Source organism: Nannospalax galili, unplaced genomic scaffold (assembly GCF_000622305.1).
Source record: "Nannospalax galili isolate Female #2095 unplaced genomic scaffold, S.galili_v1.0 scaffold743, whole genome shotgun sequence".
In the NCBI taxonomy this organism is placed as follows: Eukaryota; Metazoa; Chordata; class Mammalia; order Rodentia; family Spalacidae; genus Nannospalax; species Nannospalax galili.
The window spans coordinates 1,395,580-1,423,567 of record NW_008349552.1 but is presented as its reverse complement, the minus strand read 5'-3'; the positions used below and the strand labels follow the sequence as shown (position 1 = coordinate 1,423,567).

The following is a 27,988-nucleotide window of genomic DNA, read 5'->3' as shown; positions in this document are numbered from 1 at the left end:
CTCCTTTATATTTCAGAAATGCTAGCTATAGATTTACATACAAAGTTTTCTTATCGTGGAAGATTGGGAATATACAATCATTACTGTATTTATAATTATTAGCTAGTCAAACTAGGACATTCTTCCTCTAGAATGTATAGTGAGCTGATCCAAATAGTACACATCTTTCTTCCTTATGTCTTTCTGATAGTTCCAAAGGAAACCTTGAGTTCACATATTGAGTAAAACACAGCCAAATGTAAATGTATTATTTTGCTCTTTGTGATAAGAAACAATTTTACAGAGAAAATTCTGTTACTCAAGGATCTAATATAAAAATCTTTCAAAATTTTCAGGAGAAATTTTCATCAAATATTCTATGGACCCCTAAGACCCAGCAAGAACGACCTTAATGTGAAAATTCCTAGATTGAGGAAGGTTATCTGATACGCTGCTGGGTCCAGACAACGATGTGGACATGCCCTTCATTCAGCACTCACAGCCTGGTGTCCGCAACAAGTTTAACTTCTCACACGCACAGACGCATATTCTGTGGGTGCTTCTTGCACGTTTCTTGCCTGTCTTGGGTTTCTTCCAATGACAGAATGGTTCAGGGAAGCATAGACAATTCCCTGTTTATTTCCCTCCAGCTGTGAATTAGAATAAACTTCAGACTCTTCCTGGATCCTGAACCAGGGATCATTATCGTAAACGCCAGTTTCTGATGGCAGTTCTTGGGGATTTTTCCTGGAACTCACTGGAGTGTCAACCTACAAGAGAAAAGAGATGCATCACCTACGGATATAACAATACATATTCATCACCAAACTACGAGTGAAATGGTGGTGTCCAGCATATTGAGTGAACTCACCTGCTGTTCCTCATGTATGCTGCTTTAGTATCTACATTTTCAGCAGACTTTGGATAATTAAAAGATGAAAGTTTTTTTAAAGTTATGCCCAGGTCCTTGTGAGTGCTAGCCAAGTACTTGACCACTTAGTCACACTCCCATCCCCAACAATGAAGTTTGAAGTCAACTATATTCTTCCCAAATAATTGTTTTGTGCTTTATTGAGGATGATTTTTGAGGTAACAAAATACTCTTAGTACCCTTTCAAGATAATAACATGGGCCAAATTCATTGGAAAAGCAAAACTTATTCCAGGAAAACTTCCGGCAGTTTATAACACAGTGAGCAGTACTAATGTGGTAGAGAATAAAAAAGATCAAAAGTATAAACAGAAGGAACAGAGGCCACCACAAAGTGAAGGGACAGTATATACTGAGTCACCCAAGATGCACCTTATGAGCTGAGAACTAGGACTGGAAAACCAATGGCAACTTTGAAGGGACAAGTTTAGATGAAGTTTGAAAATGTTATTCTAGTTGTTATTTCTATCACAAGAAAAGTCACACTTTCAAATAGTGTCAAATACCTAAGATGTCTGGGACAGAGGGGGAGTGTGGAAACCAAAGTGAATCCTGGTATCTTCCTCCCTCTTTTCAGTTATTGCTTAGCTGTTCCTGTGGTAAAAACGAAGATGTTGTGTTCATAGTAGGAGTTTTAATTTCTCTCTCTGTCTCTCTGTCTCTCTCTCTCTGTCACTCTCTCTCTGTCTCTCTCTCTCTCTCTCTCTCTCTCTCTCTCTCTCTGGCGCGGTATGTGGTGGTCAGAGGTTGAAGTCAGTGTCTTAACCCCTCTACCTTATTTTTGAGACAGGCTTTCTCACTGAAGCTAGAGTTTCAATGAAGCTTTCTGGGCTGTGAGCCCCCAGGATCCTCCTGTCTCCATTTCCTCCTCCACCACTGGGTTTACAGTTGTATACCACCATGCCCAGCTTTTATGTCAGTGCTAGGGATCCAAGCTCAGTTCCTCCTGCTTGCACAGTGCTTTACCCACTGATCCATTCTCCCAGCCTTTTGTTTTGATTTCTTAAATCTCAATTTTGCCACCCAATATATATTTTTTAAATTTTGACCTCACTCTATGTTATCAGGTTCATGATCTTTGACAAATCATGTGCCTTCTCTGGTCTGTGGTAATTCTCACTGTGACATACATAAGTGGTAAAATTTCTGTGACATCTCCTGGGAAAAGTTCTACCCTGAAAGCATGTTTGGCCCTAGCTTGAAAAATAAGAAAGTAACTGCTGATGTCTTCTGATGTGGTGACTACTCAGAAATAACGCTAAAGCTGGATTAGAAAACCAGGGTGGCTTGGATAAGGTTGAAAGTGCCCTGTATAAAAGTGAGCCTGCAGGTGGGGCACTGAAGGCTGTCAAGTGAATTGATAAATAGCCATGAATCTACAATATGTCAACAAGGTCCCTCCTATATTTTTTAATCATATCAGTCTTTCAGTTCAGGTAACCTAACTCTCTTCCCTAGGATGCTTCATTTCTGTGTAAAATTCTGTTAGAAAGAACATGGTTCACTGCACCCAAAGCTCTCCTATAACACTCCATCAAAGTGGTGGGTACCACATGTGGGAGCACCAGGATATGGCAGCCAGAGATAATAAAGAGAAACTGATAGGCAGAAGCAGTAAATGTCACCTTACATACCTACGACACTTAATGGTTATGAAGAACTTTTAAAAATCTGTATGTTAATATGTAATTCACATTCTATAAAACTGACCTTTGAGAGTATATAACTGAGTGACTGTTAGTATACAGCACTTTTATCCCTTACAAGGACTATCGTGAAATAGGATCAGAACTTTTGTTTTATTCTTTTTATGTTTTTGTTAGCATACAGTAACTATGCATAATGACCTTTATTATGATGTTTAGGTATGAATATAATGCACTTGTTCATATTCACGCCTATTTCCTTCTCTTGTCCCCTTTTTACTCCCTCTAGTTTCCATCCTCTTCCCAGCTAGTCTCCTTTTTATTTTCATGTCTTTCTTTTCCCAATGAGCTTCATTAGGATTGCTTACAATAGCATGAGGAAGGTTTATTTGTAGTGACCACACTGAAAATGCCCTTCCCTCCCCACCAACCATTAATTGCCTATACATCCTCAGGGTTGCAACACCTTGGAAGCTCCTCCCCACTCCATGACAGGATGTTGATGGGCCCCATCTCAGATGGCTCTTGCACAGATAATCACAGATGCTAGGAGAAATCTGCATTTTGTATACAGTGCTACAGATACATACACACACACACACACACACACACACACACACATGCACACACAAATTCCTGGCTCATGGTGTCACCTAAACTTACTGAAAAATATACAAATGGTATAATCCAATGTGCATTTTTCTTAGTAGATACATCAAACATACCAGGTTAATTTCTCTTCCCACTGAGTCAGGAGGCTTTATTTCTTTCTCTAGGAGATTAAAATTTAAAATTAAAAAAAAAAAGGAATCAAAAGGAGTTAAGAAAATAAGATAACCACTTTCCCTCCACACCCCACCCCCTCATATGCTAGTGATCATGTTATTGGTTTCACCTTGCTTATTTGTCTTGGTTAGCATCCTTTATACAACTTCAGTTTGTGAGGTAGGCACATGCCCATTTCCCTCCCATCATTTCTCAATTCACATAACCCTGTGGTACATCCAACAGGAAGGGGTAGAATCTTGTTCATCACTTTGAAAAGTTTGAAATTGTTGCTCTGGGGCCATCCCATACTAAATGTTCAAAATGCTTCTGTCTGCTCAGCCATAAATGGAATCCCTATATCATATCCTTTCCCCACAAGGCCTGGGGAACATCACAGAAGGGAGGGTGGAAAGATACTAAGAATCAGAATTGGGGAGGATTGGGAAGGACTGGGGTGAAACAACATCTTCTGTATATGAAACAACATTGCATCCATGAACTCACAGAAGCTATGGTAGTTTGTACAAGATCTGCACAAGATCAAGCCAGACACATTCCAGCATGGATGGGAGAGGGAATCATGAGCCCCAAATCCTAGCTGAGGCAATATTAACAGCTGATGGATGCTAGGAGGAAAGTCAGTTTCTTTAGAGGTACAGTCTCTGGATGGTTGACCAAGCTCCAGTGGATGGCCCACACCTATGCATATATAGGCAGCACTAAGTGGACTGAGTGGATTACAAAAAGAAAATGAATGACTGAATGAGGACATGAAGTTTGGAGGGGGATGTTGTGAGGGATTCAGGAGGACTTGGAGGAGGAGAGTGAGGAACTGAATGTGATAGAAATATGTTATATGAATGTGTGAAATTCTCAAAGAATAAATGAAAATTAAAATGCTTGTATCACATATACAGATGCTCAGTTCCCTTTGGATGTGGCAAATCAACAAAAATTACTCCTGCTTCTTTTTTGTGAAGTTCAGAGAGAGGCTCTAGTAGCCTCAGGAAATATGAGACTACAAAAAGAATAGAAAATGGGCTATGGAGGTACAGGTGCAGAGGTTGGATTATAGGGGATTCTTTAGAGAAAGAAGGCTCTGGGCTCCAGAAATACATACTTCAAAATACTAGAAGCAGTTTGACAAAGCTTTCTCCTGTGGCAACCAAATAAGGGATGCTTTGCCTAGCTCAGTTCCTAAAGCTACACTATGGTTGGTGTTACAGGAAAAGGGATGGGAAATATGGAGAAGAAGAAAACGGAAAGAAAAAGAAAATTCAGTGGACCAAATCAGAGCTAGATTGTAACTTATGCATTCATCTCTTGCTGTGTCTAAGTATTCAGTAGCACAATGAAGAAATGTTTTAAAAGTAGAAAGGAATTGTTTTAAAAATATCATACCTCTCCCATTATAGTCAAACACACATTTCTCAAATGCAGTATTGTTAAGGATTCAGTTCAAGGATGTGTTTATGGTGGCAATACAAAGTACACACACATACAAATTCCTTCTGGGGACATTGATTCTTTATTTAGACAAAGATGTGTATCATGAGAATGATATGGTATAGCTATTAAAAAGGTTATGATCATGTAATTCAAATCAGACATGTTTATTCAATAAATTATTTCAATCTCTCAACTTGGTTGAAGGTTAGGAGAGCTCTTTTACATACACCTAAGACTGATATGTGTAGAATGAGAAAATCCCAGTTACATGCCCTCTTAGCACACAACCCTGGCTGGGGCACTGTAAGGTACTGAGCAGGGTTTGTCATTCCTGAAGGGAAACCAAATCAAACTTTGGCTTTCTGGAGGAAAGATAAGTAGTTCCCCAGGAAATCGTTATCCAGAAAGAAAACAAGAATCAACTAAAAATCTATCAATTCCCCCCAAAAGAACCCCAAATGTGTGGGACACAAGGGAAGAGAGAAATTGAAACCCACCTTGGTGACTTTTCAGGAAGCAGATCAGACAGAAACAGGCAAGGAGGAGCAGAGGCAATGCCCCCAAGGGAAGCAAGCTGTAAAGCAGCCAGGGCCTTCCCACAGTCTCTTTCACGGAGGGTGGTCCAGAGGCATTGGTTGTAACTGGAATGTTGGGCAAAGCTGAAAATAGTTAGGAAGTCTGAGATATATTAGTGTGGCGGCACCCTCTGCATCATCATAACTCGAACAAGCTGATTCCTCCCTTTGAAGGCTTAGTGTCTTCTACCACCTTTTTTTATCTTTTATGAAAAATATCTCACTCTGCTTGGGCCAGTCATCTAATCTCTACAATGGTTCTCAAAAACCACTTCACCAAGTCCTTCCATTTATATTTTTAGTTCAATGCTCAGGAAGCCATTTTCTTTATGCAGTCCTACAACTTGACGGGAGTGTTATTACTCCAAAAACCGCCTAAAGTCAGACAGCTCATGAATAGCAGTTGGGAGTCAAGCCAACATGTTACTAATGCTAAATTCACATTCCTTCAACAAACACAGCACCTTTACTTTGGTTCATAAGTCACTGCTGTCTCCAAATACCAAGTACTTTAAAAGAAACGTTTTAACCAAATATACTTAGCTTGGCATATGGCTAATGCCAGTGTTAACATTCATTACAGCCCTATTTGTTCATGGTTGATTGCAATTTATTAATACATTATAAAACAACACAAATATCACAAATAGTATTTTTTTAATGACACAAGACAAATTAGAAAACATCAGAATGCACTGGGTGTGGTGGCGCACGACTTTATTCCTAGCACTCAAGAAGCAGAAGCAGACAGATCTTTGTGAGATGGAGGCCAGCCTGGTCTACATAGTGAGTTCCAGGCCAACTGGGGCTACAGAGAGACCCTGCTCAAAAAAAGCCCCCCACCCCAAATACAGATGCATAATAGACACTACAACAGTGGTTCTCAACTGGAGCAATTCTGGTCTCTAGAGAACATGTGGCAATGTTTGGAGACATTTCGGGTATGACAAGGTGGAAAAGGCATCTAATGAGAGGTCCAGGGATTCTGCTGAACTTCCTACATTACACAGGACACTCTTCCCTTACCACAGCACAGAATTAAACAACTCAATATAGGTATGGCTCCGTGAAACAGATTTTATTTTTGCATGTATGTGCATTCTGGGTTACGGTGGAAGATCTACTTTCTATTGGGGATCTACTTTCTATTCTAATACAATATTGAAAACAGTGAAGTAAAATATTTTCTTAACTGTGTGACATTTTTCCCCTAGATGCTTGCTTTGGGGGTGAAAATGATCAGGGGTAACTGAAGTGGGACATTGTAGCTCAGTAAGGAAAAGTGTTGGCAGATGTACAGTCTGTGCTGGAGCTGCTGCATAGGTTGGACAAGAAGCCAAATCATCACCTGGAGGAGTAGGTACAGCTGTCTGGGGGAAAGCAGTTGGATGGCAAACAGCAGATAATCTGATACAAACTCAGTTTTAAAAGCCCTATCTCCATTATTTCTCTGAACAAAAAACAAACTTGCTAAATTTGATTGGATTCATACTTACTTATTAGATGATAGTCTGAATTATTTTGAGTCTGTTCTGAAATTTTAAAAAAGAGTAAGTATTAAAATTAGTTGAGAAAACAGTGAGTAAATATACTCTAAAATCAGAACTAATCTAGAGAGGATGACATTTTTGGCACACAAGCAGAGAATCCAATGATCAGGTCAAGTTCAGCTTGTAGAATTCATGTACTATCACCTTGAGATCATGGGACACAAAGTAAATGCTTTCAAGGCTAAGGAAAGATTGTATAAACACAGCATAGCTTTCCTCTGCCTTCTGTGTCTTTCTTCCCCATTCCTTAGGTCTAAGGACACAATGTAGCCTGTATGTCACTCTAACACCTGCAACATAACACATTCAGCAGGTGCTCCAAGAGAGCCACAGGAAAAGATGTTTTTGGTGATGTTCCAGGTGCTTGTTCTAAAACTAAGAGTATGTCTCCTTCTGCCTTTTCGATCCACACTCATTTTCCTGCACAGATAATGACTATTGCAGTTTTGTGACATCCCTAATCAGAGACTGACCTAGGACAAGTGGATAGAGCTGTAGACCAATGTATGTTCCAGTAACTGTTTTCTGGCTCTATTAGCGAGTTTCCTGAAACAACTGGCGTTCCTCATTCCTGAAGACTACTGCTTTCCCAAGAATATCCATGCCCCCTTCTGTCACACACTTGACCCTACATAAACCAATTTCTACCTTGAACATAAACAGCAAATGAAAGTTATATACAAAAACTGAGGCATTCCCAATATCCCTTAGCTATTTCAAGAAGACAAAACAAGGCCAAGCATGGTGATGTACGCTTTTAATGCCAGCCCTAGGGAGGCAGAGAGGCAGGCAGATAGATCTCTGTGAGTGCGAGACAAGCCTGGTCTACATAGTGAGTTCCAGGTCAGTTGAGGCTGCAGGGAGACCCTGTCTCAAAAAAAAAAAAAAAACAAAAAAAAAAAAAAAAAGAGGAGAAAACAAAGTATTTTAAATCATATCTCCAAAATTTATTCATAGCAAGCATTACCAAAACTCCAGAGCATAGTTCTACTGGGAGCTGACTATTCAGGACTGCCAGGTGCTGACAATTCGGCTCCTGGGGAACAGCCAACAAGATATGGCAAGACCTATTCTGGCTGGCCCCAGGCTGAACCTGCACAGGACAGCTCCAGGTACTCAGTCTTCAGGTATATGTCTTTCTCTTACTAGTTCAGCTTGGGTGCTGCTGATTCAACTACATATTATTAATGAAACTGCAGTTACAGATGATTAATGAGACTGCACAGTTCAAGGGAACTTGCAGTTCTATATAAAAGCTCTATAGTAAAATTTTCTGCTTTGAAACAAGGTATAAAGCATTATAATTCTGCAATAAACTACCTGCTTGGCCATCAGCCTACAGGTCCTTCTGATCCCAGCTGTTTTCATGTCTCTTTTGTGCTTTATCCTCTACCTTCCCACTCAGGTTTTAGGACCCCAGCAGCTAACCCCCAGCACAATTCTTTCCTCACTTTATAGGCAACTCATGGGCACTCTCAGGTTCAAAAGGGAAAGGAATTTTTTAATTTTCCCTATGATCACTGTTTCATAAAGAAGAATATATGCACAGTTAAAATTAAAGTTAATTCTAAAAAAAAATTGATTTTTGCAAAGGAGAAACAACCCCAAGAAATAAAACATAGCTCCTATTTTTCAAGACATTATAATGTTTTATGGAATTTAGAAACACACGTTTCTGTATATTGCAACAAGGAAAGGAAATGTATGATAAATGAGACACATAGAGCACAAACGGTATGCAAATCGATAGGCTGTAGTGTCAGCTCATCTAGGGTGATCCTCGAGACTTCCTGGAGAACTTGAGGGAATAAGCTGGACTTGAAAGCAAGGATAGAATTGTGATAGGTGGAGACAGAAAGATGGATGCCTTACAGGTGGTGAGAACTCTATAGAAAGAGTCAGGATAAAGATGTGGCAATGGCAGTGCTGGGGTGGGGAGTGGCTCAGCTGGTAAGCACTTGCTATGCAGGCTGGAGGGCCTCAGCTGAATCCCCAGAATCCATACAAAAAACCAGGCATAGCAACACCTGCCTGTAAACCTAGTGTTACAGGAGAGGGAGACAGGAGGATCCTGGGGGGCTCACTATCCAGTCAGCCTAGCCTATCAGTGAACTCCAAGTTTAGTGAGAGACTTTGTCTCTAAAAAAATGAGATGGAGGACACCAGATGTCTGTCTCTGGTCTCTGTGGGTGTGGGGTGTGCAATTGTTAGCCATCATGTGAATGCTGGGATTTGAACCCAGGTCCTCTGCAAGAGCAGTCAGTGCTCTTAACTGCTGAACCATCTCTTCAGCCCTCAATAAATGTAGTTTTATAGACTAAGTTCTTATATTTAAATCTTTGATCCATTTTGAGTTACTTCTTTTTTATTAGTTGGCAATTTCATCCACATACGACATGAGTTCTGTTCATTTTCATCTTCCCCGTTACCTTCTCACATCCCCCTTCCGATCCTGCTGAACCTCCTGATATGAAGCAGGGGGTTCAAATTCATGTTTTTGCATGTGTATATACAATTGTCCCAGCATCATTTGTTTTGAGGTTATTCGTTCAGTGATAAGAGATCAAACTCAGAGCCTCAAAGATGGTAGGTAAGAGTTCTACCACTGAGTTAAGTCCTCAGTTACTGTTGGGTAGAGAAATCCTTTTTCCTTTGGGTAGAGAAATCCTTCTTCCCCATTGAATGATTTTGACTCACCTGTTAAAAATCAATTGCTCATACACACAGAGTTTTATTCTGGACTCCCAATTTATTATGTCAATCTTTATGTCTAACCAAATACCAGCATCCCAGTATTTAAATTACTGTAGGTTAATAGGGCGTTTTGAAACAGGGAAGTCTTAGTCATCCAGCTTCCTTTCACCTCAAGATTGTTTAGGCTGTTCTGGGCCTATTTCAATTTGGCGTGAATTTTAGAATTAGTTTTGAACATCTTTATAAAATTAAGCCTTCCAACCCAGGTCCATGGGGCACCTTTCCACTAGTTTTCATCCACTACCATGTCTTTCTTTGTTGTTTCATACTTTATTTCTTCTGCACTTCTGCAGAAGTGATTTGTAAGTATTCATTCTTTTTTGTGTTATTATGAGTGGAATTTTTTTTCTTAATATCCTTTCAGATTATGCATTACTGGAATGTAGAAACACCACTCATTTTTGTGTGTTGGCACATCCTAAAACTGCTGAATTCATATATTAACTTTAGTAACTTTGTAGATTTTGTGGATTTTTCTGAATATAAAATCATGTCATCTATGAAAAGAAACCCTTTTACTTATTTCACTGCTTTTTTCTTGTTCTTGCCTAATTTCTCTGGCTGGAATGCCCAGCTCCATGTTGAATGAGTGCAGCAAAGCGGCCTTGTTGGGTTCCTGTTCTTAGGGGGCAGTCTGTCACCAGTGAGTACAGTTTTGACTATGGGATTTTCATAAATTGAATGTTCTTTACTTCATTCTTGCCTTTTGTTTTTCCATACATCAATCATTTTGGATTTGCCCCAGCTTGACACCTCCCTGGTATTCCTTTGACCCTAAAACCAATGAAAAGACTGGGGGGGGGGGCGAAGAATGCTGACTTTCTGCATATTCCCCCACTCAACAGGGAGTCAAGTTATTTGCATATTCTTTGTCTTTTAAGCAATCTGTGAATTACTGATATTAACAAGTGTGCAAAGAGCTGAGAATGCAAACATAATTTCTACAAATTATAGTCAACAAAAGGCAATTCCGGAAAAAATGAAAGGAAAAAATAAAACAAAGAGCAAAGAATAAAAAACTACCTATAATTATTGATATTTATTTTGTTTTTTTTTTTTTCCAGTATTTCAGTGATGTATTTTTGAACTTATCAAATAAATGTTGTAATCTCTAAAGGCAGGAACAATAACTTCCATTATATTTTCTCTACTCTTCTCAATCTCACTCACCCCACCCCCACAAATACTTACAAACTCGTATCTGTTACAGTTTGGGATATGTGGCAAACTAGATGTGGTACAAGTACTCCAATTTCTGACCTAATCACCTAATAATATGGATTGTCTCTTTCTGATAAACAAGAAGAGAAAAACAATAGATGGTTGGGAGGAGGGGGTGAACTCACCTGTCACATGTATGGCTATTGAGTGGCTTTTAATAACCCGAGAATGAAAGTTTGCAGAACAGCTGTATGATCCATTGTCAATTGTACGTATTGGTTCAAAATGTAGAATAAAAACTGGAACAGTCTGCCTTTCTTCCCAACTGGTGTGTAGATGAAGTCTATCCCCAAGTGGTAAACAGTTTTGTCCACTAACCTTGCACCAAGTCACATTAGGTCTGTGACCACAGTATTTTACAGGGCATTCAATTTTAAAGACCTTTCCAGCTGAGACACAGAATACTGAATGTCTCTTAATGTAAAGCTGTATTTCACATGACTCTTCCCCTAAAAAACAAAACCAAAATTAGAATGAGTATATTCTTCTAGAAGAACAATGTATCCGGCTGCAACCATTTCCACCAGAAATTTCCAAGCACAATTCTATAATTCTACTAGATTAAATTTTCCAGTACTAAGCTTTACTAGCCCAATTTCTGTACATTGTTGGCATATAATAAATGATTATTTAGGAAAATAAACTATTTAATTCTCCACCCCCCCCCAAATAATACTGATTATTATGAACACTCTTTTACAGATGAGGAGATTGTGGTAATAAAGAAGTTTCCCACAGAATTGGGACTCAAAGTCATAGTGAGTGCATTATTCCATAAATCATTGGCCATCAGCTTAAGCAGTAATCACATTTTCTACCAGCACTCGTATGGCTCATTAAGTGAGAAAGAGGAGTTAGTTGTAAACAGTCACCTCCCTTCTCTGTAATACTTGGCATTAGTTATTTTCTTCCCTTGTTTTTCAATGAGTTTAATGCTGCCTTGCAAGCTCTCCCATGATTTTCTGTGTAAGAGACATGCAGCTCAAGATAATCACCAGAAGGTCAGATGTGCTTTGACGATAACCTAATTTTTCTTATTTCTCCAAGCCAAAAGAGAAACAGCATTCCAAGTCACTGGGAATTTCTGTATACTGGCCGGATATACTGGAAATATGTCTCTTTTGTTTAGGGGACAAGTGCTTTTCTCTTGGAAATCAAATTGGTCTTCCAATAATTTATAAACCTTCAGTTGGTAATTATGAAGTGTTTATAAAAACTGCAGCACAAGCTAGGGGGTGGTGGCTCATATTTATAATCCTGGCTCTTAGGCTGAAACATGAAGATTATTGTGAGTTCATTGCCAGCCTGGGTTACACAATGATTTTCAGATCAGCCCAGGCTACACAGCAAGACCTTGTCTTTAAAAATCCAAAGGAAAATGGGAAAGAAAAAAACAAAAAACAAAAAAAAAACTGTAGCCTAGAAAAACAATTTAAATTTCCTATGTCATTGAATAAATTGTATTATAATTAACTTATGAAAGTATCTTGCAACCTCAACACGTAAACTTGACAGTCAAAGCACATGAAAAACACATCTTCTCTAAGCAGAAAAAATAGCTATTACAAGAGCCAAATTTGCCTCATTGTATACATAATTCTTACAGTCCCATTATCATTTGCTAATTTACCCAGAGAACGTAATTATGTTATATGGAATAGACTAAAAGAATAAAATTTAAAATTATGTTTAATTACATTTATTTTTTGAAACAAACAATTATGCAATCTGTTTTATAAAAGATTCTGTCAGCATGGGTACTTCAAAACACGAATTGGCTTCCAAAGGAACAAACTTCAATTACTGAGGATGCAGTTATATGCAAGTATTCATCCTCTGATAATTGCAGGACTACACTGTTTTGGGGGGACTCATGAATAAAAGACACCAGAAAATGGTAAATTTATGACAACCAGTTTAAAATATTTATTATTTTTATATGTATTGAGTATATTGCTTGTATGTGTGTAAGTGCACCATGCTGTGCAATGCTGGGAGAGGTCCTAAGAGGGCATCAGATTCCCTGTAACTGGAGTTACGGATTGTTGTTAGTCACCATATGGGTGCTGGGAATTGTAACTGGGTCCTCTTCAAGAGCAGCCAGTGCTCTTAACCTCAGAGCCATCTCTCTAGCCCCACATGACAATAATTTTAAAAACCTTTTGGCATCAATTATATCATATTGTGTCTGACAGATCTATAAATCACAGGATAGTCCATTATGAATCAAATTCCTGAGCCAGTGAAAGAAAGAAAATAAGGAAAATAGGCCAAGATTCATTTCAGTTAAGCACTTTGTAGCACTTTTTGTCTTTTATTTTTTCATTACAGGGAAGGCGAAGCAAGCACATGATCTTAAACGTATTTAAAGTTCCTTTTCCTCTACCTTATAATTTCTTAGTTTTGAACTACTCTTCCCCACAGCAATATAGCGAACCCATCTCCTTACTGACTTCGTCCATTCACCTTAAGCATTCTTCTAAATAGATTTATGGAATCACAGGAAGGGCCCCAGCATAATGACAAAAGCAGGATGAGTTATAGTCAAAGTTGTCTTCAGAGATGAAGAGGGCGAAGGGCCTGCTCCCACTAGTCAGATGATGTCCTGAGTCCTGCCTCTCTATCTAGAAGTGTTCCACTCGACTTCATTCCTCTTGTTAGTGTGAATATTCTTGTTGCAGTTGTTTCCTAACACCTGATAAAACTCTCACTCTAATTTTTGCTCAGATTTTGTCAACTCTTTTTAGAATTACTGAAATCTTATTGAATTTCCAGAATCAGATGATGACTAGGGAACTGCAGAGAACTTTTGGCATCTCTGATTATTTACTCACTTATAACTATATCAAGTCCTCAAACAAATTCACTTTAAGACTTCCTATTCCAGTTACTTAAAAAATACAGAATAAAAGCCAGGTATGGAAGCATACATCTTTAATCCCAGCACTTGGGAGGCAGAGGCGGGTGGATCTCTGTGAGTTCGAGGCCAGCCTGGTCTACACAGTGAGTTCCAGGCTAACTGGGGCTACAGGGAGAGCCTGTCTCAAAAAAACACCAAAAAAAAACAGAATAAAAATGAAAGCAAATTAAAAGGTAAGTTACAAGGTTGAGGTTTTCAAAAACTTGAAGAGAAAGGATAAGAACAGTTACTATATGGAAGGAAATCTGATGTGGTCAGATTTATGACAAAAAACCGGGAAGCCAGAGGCAGAAAGGCCACGTGAAACCCTGTCTCCAAAGTCCATTCCTCCCAAGTTAACAGCACTTCAGTCTCCTAACTTCCCTTTTCATTTTCTTGAGTAAATTAGCAATAATTCACTGAGTCTACAACTCTGTGGTAGAATTGTGAAAAGCAAGATGGTCACAGACAAGGAGCCATTGTCCTCAAAGAGAATACTGTTTAACAAACTGCTGAGACAAAAGTACCGAAGGATAAGGACATTTTTCTAAATAAATTTATACTTACTATTTTATCTTCAAGTTTATCTTAGTTTAAAAGCAGTGTTCAGAGGGTCCTTTTATGCTAGTTGTTAGCTGGTATAGAAATTGTACTTGTGCCCACCTTTGTGGAATTTGCCTTCAAATGGGAAAGAAACACAAATACCAATGGGAGAGGAACACTGTAAATAGGTGCAAACCACTGGACTGGGCTACTGGGGTGAGGGTTCATGGAGACTGAGCTGCCACATGAATGAGCAGGTGAGATACTGAGGTATTATTGGGTTGGAGAAACAGAAAGACAAAGGCTTTTTACTCATCCAAAAGCCTCATGGTTAGCTCAACGAACTAATACAAACTTGGATCTTGGTTTTCTGGAAGTGGCAGAGACCACTAGCTGTTTCAAATAGAATATAATAAGCAAAATTGGGGATCATTTAAAGTTTTCCTACTTACCAAGACAAAATGCAGTGTCCAGCTTGAGTAGCTATAAAGGCCCCAAAGCAGTGAAAAATAAAAATATTTATTTGAATATAGTTGTTTCCAATGATCACACATTATGTGTGCTTGGAATAGTCAACCAGTCCCACTAACCCTCAATTTCTTCAAATTAAGATAAAGACTAAGCTAAAAAATAAAAACAAAAAACAAACAGGGAAGTTCTTACCCATCAACCCCAACACACAGACATGCACAATTTTACTTCCCTCAATGTTTGACTTAAAACCGTGTCTAGTCCACAATGTTTGTTCTTATACCATTGCATTACCCTTCTACTTAGCTAAAGAACTGTCACCTCATGCCAGTAACACAGGAAGACCTGCTTTCCAGCCCTAGCAGTCTACCATTATTTTACTTGAGAAGCATACATGAAGTGCATGAAGAAAAAAGCTAGTGATTAGTCCTGACTGCATCATTGGCTTGCAGTGGGATTACAGAAACACTACTGTGGTTTCTGAATATTCTTAGCAGCAGTATGAGAGTGACTGACAGTCACATCAGCTGGCACAGAAATTCTTGAATGGAAGAATGAATAGAATGAATGTTATAACAGGCATTAAAAGTCAAGGATATTCCCTCTATGTACAAATAAGCTGTTTCTTTTCCTATTCTTCAAGCCTTATAGCTGGTTCGTAGTACAAGAATGACCTACTGAATGCTACAATTCTAATTTTGCATCTGACAAGCATGTTGACAATCCTTTTCTGCCTGTCTTGAGTTATGTAGATCAACTCTATGGCACTCAAGATGCATAAAGCTATCCTTGGGTAGATTGTCTTATACAGTTTCTGATGGGAGATGACTATCATAGTTGGTTTCAGCTGTAACTTCTCTGCCAACTCTTGGTTATTTTTGTTCTTGCTACTATTGTTCCTGCTGTTTTTTCTCTGACATTCATATCTGAGAGGGAATTTTTTCAATGCTAAAAATAATTAAAAACATATGTAGTAGGAGGGTAGAAGGACCTACCACCCCCAGGAGTTCAGACAATAGCATATCTCTTTGTAAGCCACTATAAGTATAAGGAAGTCTCTCAGTTTTAAAATTCCTCAGAAAGTTGCTTCTGTATTATATTCCATATGAACTGGTATATGCGTGTATAAACAGGTTACTGGTATCAGGCACATGTGAAGACTTCATTTTATCATTTTGGGCAACTGCTAGCTTTATATGAAAAATTTCAGGAATCATAAAATGGAACAAACAATAAAATGACCAGAAAAATACATAATCAGTGAATATCTTTTTGCCTAGACTATCATATACAACTATGCATAATAACAAATAACTGAAGAAAGAGTACCAGAGGGAAAAATATACATCTATTTATGGAATAATTTGAAAGTTATGAACTCAATTCTTTACAGTCTGATATTGTAGCTTATAAAAATAATTATCCACTAACTAATAAATGAATATTTTTCAGGTTGGCCTCAAATGCACAATCCTCCTACCTCAGACCCTTGAGTATTTGAGTTGCAGGTGTATGCCACCATATCTGACTACAAGTAAATTGTATTAAGTGACATTTTATTGAAACTGAAATTCTGCAATATACAACTTAGGTTAGGCAGCTACTAAATTGTACCACTAATATAAAGATTATCTTGGTTCATTCTGTAGTTTTAAAATGATTCACACCTTTAAAAAGAATACATTTAAAATATAAAGATACTAAGCAATAAAAGCTTTCCATGTATGAATTAAAATCATGAAGCAAAAAATGCTTCAGGAGTATGTAGTACAACAGAGAATGGGAGAGACTAGGCCAGCATCAAACTCCAGGGATGGGGAGAGAATGGAACAGCATCAAACTCTAGTGATTCTGAGCATTGTAGTTCATGCTCAGAGTGAAAATAAGAAGTTTGATTCATATGTACCCAGAGCCAACTCTATAACTGGGCAGTTCTCAGCATTAACTTGCATGCAGAATGCAATTTTCTTGCTAAGGATAGACACTACAAACATGTTAAATTATAGTTTATATACATATTACTAAAACTCAACAGTAACACATAAGTTATTTAAAACTTAAACCAAAAATATTCTTGTGGGTGTGGGGATGTGTTTTACCATGGACATTGTTGAGAATTTCTAATAATAAAGATAATCAACAGCAGAAAGTGTAGATAATGTACCTTCTTATTACCAATACCCTAGGGTGTGGAAATCCCACTGCTCATGAAAGTTTAGAAATATAACTGATTCTAATGCAATTTTATAATTAGATTTTATTATATGACCTTAAACTTGGCATGATCTTTTAGCTTTCATATTCTCAAGAGGGAAAGAGCCCCTATGGTTGGGTCAGTTAGAAAAGACTTCATGGAAAAGGAGGAATCTCCTTCAACTCCCAACCCTACCTCTAGGAAAACCTGGTCTTCCTTTCATTGCCACACAGTTAATAGTATTCCCAGCCCCAGAAAATGTCTTACATTAATCAGTGTGACATGCATCACTTTAACAACCTTGCCTTGATTGTAACTATTATTGTAAAGCAAATCCCAACTGAGATTCACTAACCTTCTACCGAAATATTCTTACAAATTCAAGGAGACTTCAAAATGTTGGCAGTCACTGAATGAAAAGATAAAACGTCAGTGAAGTTTGCCTTGTGTGAGCTGACAATGTTAGAGATAAAAATAGAAATGTAAACAATTTTAGAAACTAAAATTAATAAAAATATAATGTACTCATAATTCTGTTACATTGACCAAGACTTTAAGAGGAGATTTTGACAGACAAAACAACAAATAAATGCCTCAGATACATGCTGGAGAGGCTATAGGTATAGAAAAGTCTTCACAATCAGTAAGAATAAAAATCTCTAGACAGTATTTAGTGATATATTCTGCTTAATTTAAAGGTTAGGGATGGTGAAGGGAGACGGGGAGATGATGGCTACTAAGAAAGGAAAATAGCTACATCTTCCCTACAAAATTGAGTTGAGGGAATCCTATGAGGCAGGGGCTTGACCACAGCCCTGCCAGGTAAATCCATGCACAGCCTGATAAATGCACATCAATAATCTTGAGACACTGGTTGGAGAAATGGCTCCACAGTTAAAGCTCTTGCTGCACAAGCATGGGGACCAGAATTTGGGTCCCCAGAAACCCATGCCACGTGGGCTTGGAATCCCTCTTGTAATTCCAGTCTCAGAGACCAGGGATGCTCAGAGAGCAGAAAGTGAGCAGGCTATTGATACTAGACATATCAGCAAGTATAGGTATGATTGAGACCCTATTTCAGTGAATAAGATGGAAAAGCCATTGAGAATGATTCTTGATGTCAACCTCAGTCCTCATACGTGTGCCAACACACATGCAAAATCATGCATATATACACATAAACAATACACATACACACACATGCAATAAAATGGAAAAGAACAGAAAGAAAAGAAATCCTGAGATATCAATGCAGACACTTCAAAATATCACACACAATATCAGAAAACCAAAGTATCATATTTCCTATCATAAGCTACCTGAAAAACTCACAACATCCAAAATACAGTGACATGAGATGGAGTGGGAGATATGCCTTCATTCAGAAACAGATAATTTAATATTGCATAGTTTGGGTTAAATATATTACTCTATGGTAAATGAATCTATTCCATAAGCCAGATGCTAGGAATACCTAGAGAAATTTGAATGAGCGTTATGAACATACACGTGTTAAAATAAGAACTTTTATTATAAAAGTTAACTATTGTTAGAGGAAGACTGATGTCATGCTCTCAGAAATCAGTGAAAACTGAGTCTATTGTGAAATAAAAGTGCATTCGGATACATCCACTGGAAAAACAGCATGTAACATCATGCAGATCAGTCATAGGAGTGTTATGCAACAGAAGTTCTCTATGAAATAACTTCTTAAGATATTGTCTTTAGAGAAGAGCCATTCCTTTCTCGTGTAAACATGTAAACATACACAGGCGCATTTTCATGTGTACACACGCACACAACATAAAATTCTCTTAGCAAAAATGGAATTGGAAAAAATGAGCTTCACATGAAGAATACACATGGTATGAATTCTTGCCATTCCCATCACTCAAAACAAGAATCTGTGAAATGAGAACACTGGAAGAATATTCATAATCATCAATATTTGTTCTTAAATCTGCTTTTTCTAAACATAACTTCTTATAATCATATGCGAAACATTTAAGTTTGCTTTCATGTGGTATTTATTTAGAACAGTTTTTTATAAAGCTAGAATTTTCCATAGTCTCTATATGATTATGTAGAGAAGAGATCTGAAGACTATCACTTACATTGGTAAATTAGTTGTATACGATAATCTAAGATTTTAAGCAATCTCTTAGTTTTACCTATAGTTCTGAAATTTTGTCTGAAACCAATAATTGTAGTATTGCAATAACATTTTTCTAACACTGCAATGATTAAAAAGTACCTGTGCCATTTCCTTTCCTAGAAATACTTAAGAGTAAGACAAATAAGACTTTCACAGGTCACTCAGTTAGATAGGAGGTGTACACATCTGGCAGATCAGTTCCAGAACCACTGTACCCATTTGTTGCCACTAACCCACAAATGCACCACACCTCCCTTATCAATATGCCTTAAACACCTGGATCCAGCACGAAAGCAGACAGAGATACGACTGATGATTTTTAAGTTCTTATTATGTACTAAGCACTTTGGGGCACCATACATACAGATGGTCCTTGACTTATGGAGGGAGTATCCCAATAAACCCATCATAAATTGAAAATATTGTAAGTCAAAATTCATTTAATAAAACTAATCTACCTAATCTATCAAACACCATATCCTAACCTAGCTTGCCTCAGACTTGCTCAAGACACATTAGCCTACAGTTGTGACAAATCATCTAACACATAGCCTATTTTATAATAATAATAAAATATTAATAATTCAATTAATTTTTTAGTATTCTTATCCAAAAAATGCTGACAACACACTAAGCACACTGGACAGCATTAACTAGGGATTGCGTGGCTCACTAGGGCTGTAGCCGTCACTGCTAATGACTATTATATCACGTTTTGATAGCCTTGGAAAATATTAAAATTCAAATTTTGAAGTGTAGTTTCTACTGAATTCATATCACTTTAGCACCATTCTAAATCTGAAAAATTGTAAGCTGAACCATCCTAATTAAGGAAACATACATATGTTGTTTCATTCTACCATCACAATGGTTTTATGAGGTGATTAGTAGTATTATCTTTATATTTAAGTCAAGCAAACTGAGTGCTTAGAGCAAATAACCCTTGCATAGGTCACCAGCTACTGGGAAGAAGAATCAGGATTAGAACTCAACTAGATCCACTGCTGACTCCAAAGCACAGGCTGTTTGCTAGCAGGACTGTTGTGGAGATTATATAGAAAAAATCTTACCACTACATTAACTTATACTGAACAACAATAAAATAAAGGTAATATTATTTTCATAATAGCATGGATTTACAAAACTAACACAGAAATTAAGTCAAAAGCCTTTACAAAGCTGGTGTATGGCAGATACAAAATAAAAAAGGTCTTCCTCCAGTATCTCTATTCCAAAAAAATCATTCCTAGCTATTTTCATAATAGTGTGCAATGACTGGGGCATACATCAGGCAAACAAATATAGAGATGGAAAAGGCATATCTCATATAAAGATATAGTTCTTTTATATAAAAGAAATCTTACGGAATTATATTAACTAGCAAATTTTGATTGACATGACCACACTATTAACTAAGAAGCCTCATCTTTGGTTCTATTTCCAAGTTAGCTCTTAGCACTTCTACATTACATCTCTACCAAGTGACATGTTACTGATCCATCTTATTGCTCACTGCCTCTGCCCTACAGGTAAGCAGGTTCACATGCATTCTACTTCAAGGACTCTTGTTCGTTCTATGTTAGAAAGGTGAATTTCTGGCCGTTAGTTAGGCAGATAATATGTAATTATCTCCAGTTAGCAAGAGAACTATCTGGATAATTTAATGACTCCTAAGGGACAACAATTCATTTCATACTGATATAACTCAGAGAATACGGCTGGTCAGAGAAACACTGGTTGCCTGATAGGAGTAGGGTTTGTCCTCCAAAGATCTAGATCCTCCACCTTGAGCACAGAGCTTTCAGTAAGAAAACCCAGCCTTAAGAGCTGCTGATAGAATTGGTGAACTCCTCTCACATTTTATCAGAAACCAACAGGAAGTGAGGCCTGGTGGCACACACCCTTAATCCCAGCACTTAGGAGACAGAGGAAGGCAGATCTTTATGAGACTGAGGCCAGCCTGGTCTACATAGTGAGTTCCAGGCCAGCTGAAGCTACAGGGAGACCTTGTCTCAAAAACAAAAACAAAAACAAAAACAGAAAGCAACATGAGTTTTTCTAAATATTACTGTCAGTAACAGTGTTGACTTGTGATGCCCAGAACAAGAGTATGCTAAGTGATGTGGTTAGAAAGGTACAGAAAAGTCCATCCCACTTCCCTCCTAGATATTGCCTCACATCCCTAATACAGTTTGCTACAGAGGTGCATTGAGCTTCGCCAGCATTCTCAAGTTCCAAATAGTCTTAGCTGTATCTACGTGGACAAGATCTGCCAACTGTTCCCCAGTATTCATTCTCTTCCCGTAATATCACAGAGGTAAGCAAAAGGAGCCATGACCATCAAATCTGAATGTGGGCTTCCCCTGAGGATGACTTCTCAACCACGGACTGTTTGAGACATGTGTGAGTTCTAGGTCGTGCTTGTAAGACGAACAGGCCCATTAGGGAAAAGGAAGTTAGAGAGATTTACCTGCTAAACCTGATGCTGTGCTATGACTGACCTAGATGGTCCATCAGACACTCCCCTAGTAGGAATCTCAAATGATACAAGTCAGATTCTGAGAATACAAAAATGACATCCCTACACATAAATGCACAGGCACATGCATATAAGATACTCCTTCCATAGGAAACACATATAAATCATAAGCATGAGAGTTAATGAGACAGGCGTATAGACTACTAGGCTAATTTCAAGATAAGAGAATTGAGAACTTCAGAAAATTGAAGCAAATTCGATATGCTAAAATTCACAGACACAGAGTAGGTCAAACTGAATAACTATTAAATGATAATCAATATCATTCCTTGGTGACAGGAGATGATAATAGATAATATTGAAAACTACTTATAAAGGACTTTTGTCAGCCTCAAATGAAAGACCGTCTCCTAATACCCCTTTAAGGGAAAAATTAAGCTAATTAAATTTTGAACTACAAGAAAAGTAAAAGCAAACAACAAAACAGTGTTAGCTAAACTTATACAGCACTGACAATGTACTAGGCAATGTTGTGATGTCCTAGGGAATCAAAGCATTTGATACACATAACACCACTAGGAAATCAACATGACTATTGCCTTTTAGATGAGGAACTGAAAACTAAAGAGGTTATAGTTACACATCCAGTAATGAAAGACACAGGCTACAAATCCAGGCTGTCTTTAGAGGCCCAATCTTAACCACTACAGCACATAGCTTCTCTAAACAATCAATCAAACAAAAGGCTGATTTTATCAAATCTGATTACAAATGCTTTTAAACATTTTTCTCTCAACAATGTTGAACTCTAAATAACAGCAAAACTTACAGATAATGGAATTAAATAGGAAAGTCCCACCGAGGCTTGGTAGTAGTTTTCAACTTCAACAACATAATAGAGGACTTTTTAATAGTGGAGTAAAGGAAGTAACAAGAAATTAAAGAGCTCCACAATGTGAGTGAGTCAATTCGAGGATGTAATCAGTACAGGGAGTTAATCTGTTAATTGAAGCATGAGACTTCAATCCAGGAAATCCTGAAGCTGCTGAATGCATCCTAGGCATTTGCACAAATGGCATGACACAGAAAGTGTTTTGCAATTTGGTAGAAGACACAGCTCTATTTTTAGCATTCTACGTGCATGTTATAATAGGAATAACTGAAGGCATTAAAATGAGTCTACTAAGAGCTGGAGAAACAGCTTGGGGGTTAGGAACATTTGCTGGTCTTCCAGAGGTACCAGGTTTGGTTCCTAGTATCCACATCAGGCAGCTCATAACTGCCTATAAATGCAGCTCCACAGGATCTGATGCCCTCTTCTGGCCTCTGCAGGCACCTGCATACATGTGGCAAACACACACAGACACATACACATAAATAAAAATAAAAAATAAATATTTAAGTCAGATAAAAGACAATGAGGTACACTGTAAAGGAATAATACACAGATGTAGAATATGGTTGCTGTGACCCAAAACTATGACCAGTACTTCTTGGAGCAATGCACAGTTGTTAAATGGCTGTGACATTTAAAGGAGACAAAAAACACAAGCAAACCCAGATGGAGACATGTCTCTACCACTGTGTTCTCAAAAGATCCGAAATATGGTTGTTTTCCCTTTACTAAGCCAGATGGCATTTTTTTAATTACAATCACCAATGATGAATCAAAAATGTCTTACTACCTTTATTCCAGATCACACATCTGCACATTAGCTGCCTGCCTGAGGTTGAAGCCCTAGGTTCATTCTTAACTGAGTAAGTGCTCCAGGGTCTTGCTGATGGAACAGTCTCTACCGGAAGTTAAATATTGCCAGCATCATTTGACCACGAAGAGAGGGTGTTAATATTTTGACTCTTTTTATCAGGTGAGAAATGATTGTTGAAATTGAAGAAGTTTTCCTCTAATTTTTTTTAAACATAGAAAGCATGCCTTCTGAGTATTTTGCATTACTTTGAGGTGGGGGAATTTTTTTTTTAATCATCTTTAAATATTTTGAAAATATACTACTTTAAAGAATTCGGTAGTTACTGTAAGTTGCAGGAATTCTTCAAGGTAGAAAGGCTATAATTAGTGTCATTTTAAGGAATGGAGTCATCAATTTTGTCTGGGAGAATAAGTTTTATCAAAAGTTACTTTTTCTTTCTTCCTCTTTGGGGGAGGGAGTGGTGGGGTGCTGTAGATAAAACCCAAGGCTTCATGAATGTTAGACAAGTGTTCTGCCACTGAGCTGTACTCCCAACAGCCACCATGTTCCTTTCTCAACTATTTTTTTTATTACTTTTATTCTATGTATGTGACTGTTTTGCCTACATGTATGTAAGTACACCCGTGTCATGTAATGCCCACAGAAGTGAAAAGAGGGCATTGGATCCCCTGGAACTGGAGTTACAGTCAGTTGTTAACTGCCATGTGGGTTCTGGGAACTGAACCCAGGTCCTTTGCAAAAGCAGCCAGTGCTCTTAAACACTGAGCCATCTCTCCAGCCCCTCAACTACATTCTTTTAAAAAAAAAATTCTAGGGCTGGAGAGATGGCTCAGTGGTCAAGAGCACTGGCTGCTCTTGCAGAGGACCCAAGTTCGATTCCCAACACCCACATGGCTGTTAACAACCATTTGTAACTCCAGTTACAACACCTTCTTCTGACCTCCAGAGGCACTGTATGACGTGGGTGCACTTACATACATGCAGGCAATATACTCATACACATAAAATAAAGATAATAAGTAAAATATTTTTTAGAAAAAGAAACAACTGAGGTCATATTGCAAGTGGCAGAGTCATTAAAGAACCCCAAGTAAACAACCAAGTTTATTTTGATAAATGGTGGGTGACAGCACATTGGGAGGAAGAATGGAAGCTGTACCACACCTCAACTGTGTTCAGAACTAAACATATTTTCCTTTATTTCACAGAAGCTATTATATAATAGATTCTTTAAGGTGAAATAGATTTTGTTTAATTGTTGACTCCAATTATATCTATATGACGGATTGTAGGCTTCTCAAGATATAAAATTCAGCCAACTATCTAAGCACATAGTTGACTTAACATGAAATACAAACAAAAATCCTTAGATGTGTAGGACAGGTAGTCAGTACATTATGTACTTTCATGAAAATGTCCTTATGAAATTCATTACTATATACCAGAAATATATGCAAATAATAAAGAGCTTGAATGACCCAGGAGACTTTTACTTTGTACTTGGTTGTGTGGTCTCCTAAACTACACAGTTCTAGAATTAAAGATGACATTCCAAAGGATCTGATTATATTTTCTAACTAAAAACAGACATGTTCGAACAGATAAATGTGTATTTGTGGGAGATTAAAAAAAAAAAAAACACAAGGTGAGAATTAAGGAATAAGAAACCTTTGCTAACTACTCCCAGGTCTTTCCCTTTACTGTGTATGGTTTTGGTATTACTATAAAGTAGCAAGAGATGTCAAGATAAAGAAGGAATTACAGTCTGTTGACATAAAGTCCTTGTGGGGATGGCCAACTCCACCTATCTAGAGCTGTTTTCTGTCTTGGGTTGATGAGCATGGAGGAATCACCCTCTTAAAGGGAGTAGAAGCAGAGCTCACTCTCCTATCCCAGCATGTGTTCTCATTTAGCATTCACACAGGATACCCCATAGAAAGAGTAGGACTTTTATTTGGATTGAACATTATATGAGAGTCACCGTGCAATATTTGGAATCCCAATTTTCTAACACCTGTCCTGCCAAAAGAGCACTAACCATTCTGCCTGAATCTATTTGGAAAGAACATGAGATTTCTTTCCCGTTTATGTGGCAGTCAGAGAGATGTTGACAGCGGTCGTGACAAATTTGTTCTTGAGTGTTTATAATATCTGTTCAAATCTCTTTGCTTATCATGAGGTCTTGTTTTTAGGAGAATTGGTCAAGCTATGGATTCAATGTCTGCTACATAGACAGGTGAATATCATGTTCTAATTCAGCTTCTCTTACAACATTTTCTGGGAGCAACCATACCACTTTGTTTGAACTACAGTTACCCCCGAACATAAACATCCCACTCTATTAGGATCAGAGAGAAAACATCACTTCTATGAGCCCTGAGGAAGAAAACCAGAAATAATCTTAAGTGTCTTACCGAGGATGTTCCTGAGGCCCAGATGGAGGAGTAAGAGCTCCCAAAACAACCCTTGAGCTCTAACCATGGCGGGCAGTGTCCTCATTCCCTGTACATGTCAGACGCAGTAACTCTCAAGCCAAAGGTTTCTTTTTCTCCATTGAGTTCTTCAGCACTTCAGATGATTTACCCCAGCAGCATCAGAGAAATAACTAAGAACAGGAGAGCTGGCGGGAGAGGACAGTACGGAAAGCCTGAATGATTTTTGTGAAGCCAAGTGAACAGAAACACCGTGCTGTGGTTTTGCTTCTTGTTAAATCTGCTGTTCACTTTCAAACACTCTGATCTGCAAAGCAGAGCAGCTCAGTCCTTAACTTCCTCCACTCTGCTACCCTTCTTACATCACTTTGAAGTTTTTTTCAAAGTGAACAATTAAACCTTAAAGAAATCTAAATCGTTGCAGCCTTTAGATTTTAATCAAATCAAGGTCAGGAAATTCACAGTAAAAGTACCTATGCTAAGCACATATTTCCCCTTTCTCATAGTTTGTGATTATGAAACTTACATATTTTAGATCCCTACCACCCCCCCTGAACATCATGTCACGGTACCATGAGAATGCTTATTGTCATGAAAACAATGAAGACTTATCTGAGGTTATGGAGAAAATGAGTGACAGGATGCATTTCCTCAACACGAAGAGGAAAGATCCTCCATGTTCAACCTGTAGATGCCTATCAGTGGAACAAGATCATCGTTAGTACAGGCTGTATGTTCTTTCTAAATATTAAAGTTCTAAGCAAAATGAGATCTTGAACATCAATGGAAGGAAAGTTCCACTTTCAACATTTTGTGTGTGGTTGGTATCTAGATGAAGTGAAACAGAAGCAGTAAAAGAAGAAATAGAAAAGTTCAAAATTAAATAGTTCAAGGTTGCTTGGGGCTGTTTGTTCCCAGCTCACATTTAATAACTAACTTAGCACAGAACAACAGGAATGAATCAAATTTGCCACCATCCTAGATCCCAAATGAAAAACATCTTGATTTGTGGCACCTGTGAATTTGTAGTCATTGACAGAAATTGTTTGGGAAGTCTTTCTCTCAGAGACTGCTCATGTCCAAGTCCAAACAAAGGTCAGACTTCAGTGTTCATATGGTTATTGTATATGTATTCATTGATTCAGACAGTGCAGTATATTTGGAGATTCAAAATGAATGACTCACATGGTTTGTGCATTTAAGGAGCTCACTCAGTCAACCAGCATTAAAACTTTTTTACATCAGCTTTTTCTGTTATCACTAAAATATTCGTGCATTTCAACCACACCAGGGTAATATAGAGTATGCAGAGCCTCTTAGAACTTCTACTGCCCTCTACGTCCTCACCTTTATCTCATAGATTGGTGCATCACTCACTTTTCATCAGAGAAGCTTCTTTTTGCAGTAGATGGTGGTAATTAACACAGATTCCAAAAACCAGTCAACGCGCAAAGAATTGGAGACTGTGGAGTGCTCAGCTATAAATGGGACATCTGTATCAGTATTCTCCCCAAAGTTCAGTGATCAGCATGGAAGATGGGGTGGAAAGATTGCAAGAACCAGAGGGAGTGGAAATCTGTGGTGAAACAGCATTTGCCAGACATGACAGGTTAATTGTACACATGAAGTCACGATGCCTAGAACTGTATGCACAAGACTTGCGCAAGATCAAGCAAAGCAAAATCCCTGCATAGATGGGGGAGGGGCACATGAAGTACCACCAATATCTGAAGAGCAATTGGCAGTTGTTAGCTGCCTGGGTGAAGGAGAGAGAGTTTTTGTCGGGGATGTGAGCCCTGAGAGACCACCCATACTCCAGTAGATGGTCCTATACCCATGCACATACAGGTAGAACTAAATGGGTTCAGTGGGCATTGGAGCATTGGAGGGAGAGAGAGAGAGAGAGAGAAAGAGAGAGAGAGAGAGAACATGTTGGGAGGGAGCAGTAGAGCAGAGAGAGAAGGAATTGGAGGGAAGAGAATGGGGGATGGACTGGATCTGAACACATTATATGCACATATGAATATTAAATAAAATATTTTACAAAAGAACTTCCACTGACTATCAAGGAAACATTCCAGTTAATATTTATGCTGCATTTATACAACTTGTTCCTTTTTCCATGCTCAGAATAGGATGCAAACTTCCTGTGGCAGTCAAAGAAAGGCTCACTGTCCCTCTAAATGGGGCCAAGAGGCCTTATATCAAAGGCCCTAGAACTCACAATATCATCC

At 38.1% G+C, this 27,988-nt stretch overlaps 1 protein-coding gene across 1 annotated transcript; it reads right to left on the bottom strand.

The window, feature by feature from the left end:
- Positions 1-17: 17 nt before the first annotated feature.
- On the bottom strand, positions 18-25,803 carry Btla (B and T lymphocyte associated). Its single transcript, XM_017801630.2, has 6 exons — positions 25,737-25,803; positions 10,998-11,321; positions 6,844-6,879; positions 5,270-5,431; positions 3,281-3,327; positions 18-749 (listed from the first exon to the last, which is right to left on the bottom strand). The coding sequence occupies exons 1-6, from the start codon at positions 25,801-25,803 to the stop codon at positions 501-503; spliced, it is 885 nt and encodes a 294-aa protein (XP_017657119.1). The 3' UTR covers positions 18-500.
- Between the last annotated feature and the right edge of the window lie 2,185 nt (positions 25,804-27,988).